General features: G+C 44.6%; 1 protein-coding gene across 4 annotated transcripts; it reads left to right on the forward strand.

Moving 5' to 3' along the window:
- The first annotated feature begins 2,786 nt into the window (after nucleotides 1-2,786).
- On the forward strand, nucleotides 2,787-3,923 carry LOC102919272 (uncharacterized). 4 transcript variants are annotated; one of them, XM_076543369.1, is made up of 2 exons: nucleotides 2,787-3,087; nucleotides 3,658-3,923. In XM_076543369.1, exons 1-2 carry the CDS (start codon nucleotides 2,787-2,789, stop codon nucleotides 3,921-3,923), a joined length of 567 nt encoding a protein of 188 aa, XP_076399484.1. The 4 variants fall into 4 exon arrangements, with proteins under 4 accessions (XP_076399484.1, XP_076399483.1, XP_076399485.1 ...); XM_076543368.1 differs by having other exon boundaries at nucleotides 2,787-3,075; nucleotides 3,631-3,923; XM_076543370.1 differs by having other exon boundaries at nucleotides 2,787-3,075.
- Nucleotides 3,924-7,692: the final 3,769 nt, after the last annotated feature.

Here is a 7,692-nt window from a genome sequence, read left to right on the forward strand (position 1 = left end):
GCAAAAATCTGCATTAGAAGTGTGTCTTCCCATTTCAAATGACTTAACTGAGGGGGAAAAAACCCTCCCAGATGTGCTCAGTCACTTGGGTTTAGTTAATTCCAGATGTAGTCAGGTTGACAACCAAGAATAGCCACCACAAGTCCACCCCTTGTTCATTTGACACACAATCACATTTCCTTATGTCATGCTTAAATTCAAAATGAGAACAATAACTAGGTCAAAATTATATCTAACATGATATAATGCAATCACAAATGCATTATATATTTAACCAGGGCACTCATGGTCCAAGAAGCTTTTTTTCTTCAGTGGGTTGCAGGGAATGCAGAGACTCACAATCGGTCATAAGATGAAATATGTGGCTGTTGAGAGCTCAGCCCCAAATGAGATATTTTTCTCATCCCCCCCCAACCCACCCCCAGCAGAGGCTCAGGGAACTTTGCAGAATAGGAGGTGGAAAGAATGAATGGAAGTGCTGGAGAAAGAGAGAAAATACAGTGAAACACAAGATCTCCTGGCTTGGCTGTCACACTCATGATCTCACGGCATCCGTGATTCCCTGCACACAGCTGTACGTGTCAATGATCCATCATGGGTGGGGAAGGGGCCGTGCAACCCAGCCCTTCCCTGAAGAGCTATCCACAGGTAATGGTTGGTGGGAGGAGTAGGAGACATATTCTTCAGTGGTGTGGCCACTGTTAAGTGGACCCTGTAACTAATCCCACCCCTGTACATACAAGCAAACTTAATTAGAGGTAGTATCGCATGGGACACACATGGAAGTCGGAGGGGGACACATTAAAGAGAAAAGGGGGTTGGTGAGAGTGGACAGGGATAAAGAGAAAATGAGTATCACGAAAGTAATTTATATATGTATGAAGTTGTGAAAGAATTAAAAAACTAAGATTAGGTAGCTATCCCAGCAGGCCTTGCACTGAGGCCTTTGAATGGCTGTGAGTAGGGTTGGGCAGGGATCAGGTGAAGCTCTGAACTGCTGAGGGCGTTTAGTCAGAACTTGGACTGGGTAGATTGTGGCAGATTGCCTTCGCCTTCTCAATAGGTTACAGGAAGAAAAACAATACATCTCACTTCCCAGCTGTGCAGACTAGTGCTCTGGTAAAACCATCACTGAAAAGCAAATCAGAAGGACATGCAATAGTTATCTTAAGCTGGCTTCAGGAAGTCATAAAAGGGTAGTGGTCAGAACTTTCATCTAAGATAGAAATTATAAGTGTTGAAAATATTAAAGTTTTAAAACAGCAATTAAGTGAATTATGGGAAGAGGAAAACGATCTTACAGCAGTTCCAGTACATGCTGGTAATAAAATGGAGGACATAGATGTTTGTTTATTTATTACAGTTGCATCAACAGATGTCATCTTCTATAGGATATTTGGTTATTCAAACATTGCTGCCCAACATCCTGCACATCTATGAACTGTAAGAGAGCCTGTGAAGGGGACAAACAGACAGACCTCAAACGGCAGGATCTCCATGACACAGGACAACAGGCTATCCAAGAGGAGGCCCAGAGAGAGCCCATTATTGATAGTGTAGCAGAAGTCAGAGACCTCAAACCAGACCAATGACCCATAGCAGTGAACACTTACAAAAAAAAAATTAATCGGCTAAAGGGTGAACTATGTGATTCTATAGGCCACACTATAGCTTCCATGATGAGATTCTTCTCCTTTTTATCTTTCTTTCTTTTTTTTTTTTTAATTTTGTTTTGTTTTTGCGGGGAAGATTGCATGGGCAGAGGGCAGAAGTGAGGGAATAGGGAGATAAGTGAGGTTCAGGATGCATGTGAAATCCACAGAAAAATCAACAAAAGTTAGAAAAAAAAAACATTGCTGGCTTATATATTTCCAAAAGTAAGTGTCTCCTGAGAACTGTGAACTATGGAAGAAATTAAACCATAGATTTTTCCTTCTTAAGAGCCACATAATAAAATTGCTAATGAAATGAGGGAGCATATTTGAGCTCAGAGAGGTGAAAACACACTATGAAGACCATTTGCCTTTGCTGCATGCAGGCTTTATATGGTCATTTGGTGGCATTATTTAGGAACTCCCATGCAAGAATATAATCTATAATATGCAAAAATGAGACAGTACTTTCTACCAGGAATCACAAGGACCAATTATTATTCACTTTTATTGTGTTTTATAAAGAAACACTTAAATGTGTGCAGCTAATTTCTTCTGTTAGAAAAACTGAACGTTTAAAGCATCATAGTAAATAATCAACACTAAATATTTTTGTCTGTTGTTAAATAATCTTTGCACACTGTGAATATGTATCACTCTGACTGGTATAATAAAAAGCTGAATGACCAATAGCTAGGGAGGATTTTCAGGGCAAAGAGGATGCTGGGAAGAAGAGAGACACAAGGAGACATGGAGCTGGCGGGGCAGGGGTTGGGGGGCAGAAAAAAATCCACCAACACTTGTCCACACTGAAAGAAAAAAATGAGTGTTAAGGCTGATGTAGTGAATGGCAACTGGTTTCTCATTTAAGGAAAAGAGTTTTAGTTGTTTACTTACCAATTAGGGAAGTAAACATATTGATTACTAAGGGAAAATTCAAAACACTTAAGGAGCAACTTCTTCCTTGAAGTACTTCATAGAGTGGAGAAATTAGCATAAATAATGACACACACAAGTTCTGCTCATTGGCCCAAATTCTGGGCCATCACATATAAAAAGTAAAACAGCAAAGAAAAAAATAGATTTTTGGGAAACTCACCTGTGAACAGAACTCCTCTCTCCACATCCAACACCATGACCAACTCCTGCTGCTCCCCTTGCTGCCAGCCCACCTGCTGCAGGACCACCTGCTGCAGGACCACCTGCTGGACACCCAGCTGTGTGAGCAGCTGCTGCCAGCCCTGCTGCCAGCCCAGCTGCTGTGGCTCCAGCTGCTGCCAGCCTTGCTGCCAGCCCACCTGCTGTAGGACCTGCTTCCAGCCAAGCTGTGTGAGCAGCTGCTGCCGCACACCCTGCTGCCAGCCCTGCTGCTGTGTGTCCAGCTGCTGCCAGCCTTGCTGCCAGCCCAGCTGCTGCAAGCCCTGCTGCCAGCCCTGCTGCTGCAAGCCTTGCTGTCAACCCTGCTGCTGCAAGCCCTGCTGCAAGCCCTGCTGTCAGCCCTGCTGCTGCAAGCCCTGCTGCCAGCCCTGCTGCCAGCCCTGCTGTCAGCCCTGCTGCTGCAAGCCCTGCTGCCAGCCCTGCTGCTGCAAGCCCTGCTGCCAGCCCTGCTGCTGCAAGCCCTGCTGCTGCAAGCCCTGCTGCAAGCCCTGCTGTCAGCCCTGCTGCTGCAAGCCCTGCTGCCAGCCCTGCTGTCAGCCCTGCTGCTGCAAGCCCTGCTGCCAGCCCTGCTGCTGCAAGCCCTGCTGCTGCAAGCCCTGCTGCTGCAAGCCCTGCTGCCAGCCCTGTTGTTGCAAGCCCTGCTGCTGTAAGCCCTGCTGCCAGCCCTGCTGCTGCAAGCCCTGCTGCCAGCCCTGCTGCTGCAAGCCCTGCTGCCAGCCCTGCTGTCAGCCCTGCTGCCAGCCCTGCTGCTGCAAGCCCTGCTGTCAGCCCTGCTGCAAGCCCTGCTGCCAGCCCTGCTGTCAGCCCTGCTGCTGCCAGCCCTGCTGTCAGCCCTGCTGCTGCAAGCCCTGCTGTCAGCCCTGTTGCTGCAAGCCCTGCTGCCAGCCCTGCTGCTGTATCTCCAGCTGCTGCCAGCCATGCTGCAAGCCCTGTTGCTGCAGGCCCTGCCTCAAGCCCTGCTGTGAGCCCTTCTGCCTCAACCTGTGCTGCCAGCCAGCTTGCTCTGGACCTGTGACCTGCACCAGGACTTGCTACCAGCCCACATGTGTCTGTGTGCCTGGCTGCCTGTCCCAGGGCTGTGGGTCCAGCTGCTGCGAGCCCTGTGGCTGTTGATCAACTTACCACAGACCCCATATCTACATAAAATAGCCTTCTACCATCAAATCTGCCTGATGACCATACAATGCCAAACTCGGTGCTCTTTCTCTGAAAATAAGCCTTACGCTGTCTTAAAATATCTCATTAGCAGATTTGTGTGTTTTCTCAGTTTTCTTATCTATTGTGTTCCTCCTCATCCCTTTGGTTCTTTGTCAAAGGCATCTGCGATTGACCTGGATTCACAGTTCCAACCTTGGAAAATTTGCTTACCTCATTTTCAACTTATAGAAGGTTTATAAAATCAAAAGAAGAAAGAAAGCACTCCGATTTTCCCCCGCGTTAGTCACCATTCCATTTCCATGTGTTTATAATTACTGTGACTCACCTTGTAACTCATTCATAAAAACTTTGCGTCGTCTGGCTATTTGGAAGGCTATTATCTATGGTTTACTAATAAAGTCCTCACTTGATTATCTCCTAAATTGTGTTTTGTTTTGTTTCTGTGTTTTGCTTGGCATATTCTGTGCCATCATCTGAGCCACATCATCGTCTCAGACTTGGGCAGAGACAGCATGCGGGATGTGAGCTGTGTCAGGTCACATAGCTGAGGGTAGAAAACATCCTCCCAGAGACCTGGTGTGATAACGGGAACAACTTAATGAAATAGAGACACTAGGATTGAACACTAGAAAGCTGAGCATCTCACGATGCTCTCTGCCATTTACCAATCACCTTGGTAACCAGTAACCACAGAGCAAAAGAGCTGATTTTAGGAGCCTAGAAAGTCATGTAAATCTTGTATTGCCTTGCCTTAAAAAAGGCCCCTGGTGATGACTTCTAAATATTTTTTTTCCCAACCACAGTGTACTTGCTACTGTCTTGGGATTTTGAAAGCTTTTTTTTTTTTTTTTTTGACAGTCTGTGTGTTGGGGGAGGGGGTTGTCAGAGGACAAGCTGTGGGAGTCATTTCTCTCCTTCACCATGTGGGTCCTGGGGATCAAACTCAGGCAGGGGGGCAGCTACCTTGCTTCATGGGTCATCTCAGGATGTTGATGTGAGAGGACCATCTAGAAAATGTTGATCTTGTAGAACTGGTAGTTTTGGCCCTTATTCTTCTGATTACCTGTACAAATAGCCACACTGGGCAGGGTGGGGGGGCAGTTGATTTATGATAACACTGGTAAGAAAAAAGTAAAATTTTTAATATTCTGTGTGGAAAGGTGCAGTAATCTATGGATTCCCAGAGAAGTTCTGCAAGCCAAGATAAAAAGTACTTGGAGTAGATATCTAGTGCCCATAATCTACCAAAATGCAGCCCAGGTGTACTAAAGACTTAAAATTGACTTTAAAACTTTGAAACTCTTGTAACAAATATAGATAAACATCTCTTAGATCTTGAAAAAGGGTGAGCCTTTATCACCAGAGAAAACAGCCACATTTGACTGCTCACACGTAGAGCTTGCAGTCATCAGAGACTGTTTTCTGCAGCAACAGAAAATGAAACAACAAAAAACAAGTCACAAACTTGATGATGTTTGAGAAACACAGAAATAAACATACATGACAAAATGTATAAAGAAATAATTAATCTGGATAGAACTCAGGAAAGTGCAAATGAAGACTAAAATGAGGCCTCTTCTTATATCAATATTAATGGATGAAAATAATCCTGTTTCACATTTGGAAAAACAGGATTTTAAAACTATGGAGTCAATAATTGATAAAAGTAGAGAACATCTCTATCCCCTCTCAAGCCTATGCTCTGCATTGCTGCAATACAATCTTGGAAGGGATGCTAGTGATTCTTTCAGAATTGAGGGAAGCCAAGGAAGCCTTGAGTGAGTGCATAAAGAGTGAGTAAAGTCCTGGGTGGATGTGCATTGTTGACATGGACACAGTGATGTCAAGGATCCAATGCCTCAGACCCACAGGAAACTGGCAAAGCCCTCCCTGCCACCCCACCCAGGGTTCAGACTCCCTCTGTGCTGTGCATAAAAACACGATGAGGCTCTGAGTTGTGTATTTGGTACCCTCCATCAGAGCAAGCACAGGTCATTAGATCCCATCTTCACTGTATCTGTGTTATTTCTTTATTCCCTCGCACCCCAGCCAGGTCAAGTCCCAAGGCACATAGAACATGGCACAGAATGTTTGGGGTCCTTGTTGTTTGGCCCTATCAAGCATCTTGGGCAGCTCTTAACACATAATATTCAATACATGTAGTCAGCCCTCTATCAGTGGCTTCACAATCAATAGATCCAATTCACCCCAGACTAAAATATTCAAAAAACAAATGCAACTAAACTGAATATATTATTCTATGAGCAACACAGTGAGACAATTACACAAATCACATTTACATTCTACAAGATACTGGGGCTGATGAGGTCAACTCAGTAGTGGAGAACTTGTCTAGCATGTGTGAGATCCTAGTTTGGTGCCCAACAATGCAAAAACAAGCAAACATTCATTTGACCCAATTATTGTAAGTAACCAAACAATAACTCAAGTAACATTTGCAAAAGAATGTGCATGTATTAAATGTAAATATGCTGGTAGTCTGTACAAAGAGTTTGATATCACAAAGATTTTTATATCATCAAGGCATCCTTAAACCTATTCCCTATGATATTAAGGGACTCCCATATTTTGTTGAAACCAAGGTTGGATAAAGCACAGGCACAAATAGCCAAACAAATGGAAACACATGAACTATGAACCAAAGGCTGAGGGGCCCCCAACTGGATCAGGCCCTCTGAATAGGTGAGACAGTTGATTGGCTTGATCTGTTTGGGAGGCATCTAGGCAGTGGTACCAGGTCCTGGGCTCGCTGCATGAGATAGCTGTTTGAAACCTGGGACTTATACAGGGACGCTTGGCTCAATCTGGGAGGAGGGGATTGGACCTGCCTGGACTGAGTCTATCAGGTCGATCTCAGTCCTCGGGGGTGGCCTTGATCTGGAGGTGGTGGGAATGGGGGGTGGACTGGGGGGAAGGGGAGGGGGGCAGGAAGTGGGAGAACAAGGGAATCTGTGACTGTTATGTAGAACTTAATAGTATTGTAAAATAAAATAAAAAAAATAAAATGATATCTACAAACTGGAAAAAAAAGAAAATGAATGAATAAATGAAATTTCGTGAGGTATACAAGAAATATCAGCCTTCTTTTTTTTTTCTTTTTTTTCTTTTTTTTTGGTTTTTCGAGACAGGGTTTCTCTGGGTAGCTTTGCGCCTTTTCCTGGAACTCACTTGGTAGCCCAGGCTGGCCTCGAACTCACAGAGATCCGCCTGGCTCTGCCTCCCGAGTGCTGGGATTAAAGGCGTGCGCCACCACCGCCCGGCGAAATATCAGCCTTCTACTATCCAAAGTGCACTATGTTTGAACCAAAGATCATGAAATAAATCTAGGTTTAAAATGGAGACCAGCATAATGACAACACCAGTTGACATGCCAACATAAATTGGAGAAATCTCACAAGGCCCCACCTCCTAAACAAAGAACAATGAACAATTCACAGTTGCTGGGAGGAGGTTCATTCTTCACTAGGGACCCCTAATAGGTTATCCAATCCCAGTGACCAGCCCTAAACACATATACATAAAAGCAACATTCAATGGATTAAGCAGGTCACATTTAAATATTTGCATATGTATAACATATATCATATATGATATATCTATACCCATATATATCAAAAAGGCTATAATTTTGAGAGTGAGGAGGCATGGGAGAGATTAGAGGGAAGGAACATGGGAGAGGCTAGAGGGAAGAAAGGAAAGGCGG

Source organism: Peromyscus maniculatus, chromosome 8, assembly GCF_049852395.1.
Source record: "Peromyscus maniculatus bairdii isolate BWxNUB_F1_BW_parent chromosome 8, HU_Pman_BW_mat_3.1, whole genome shotgun sequence".
NCBI classification, from domain to species: Eukaryota; Metazoa; Chordata; class Mammalia; order Rodentia; family Cricetidae; genus Peromyscus; species Peromyscus maniculatus.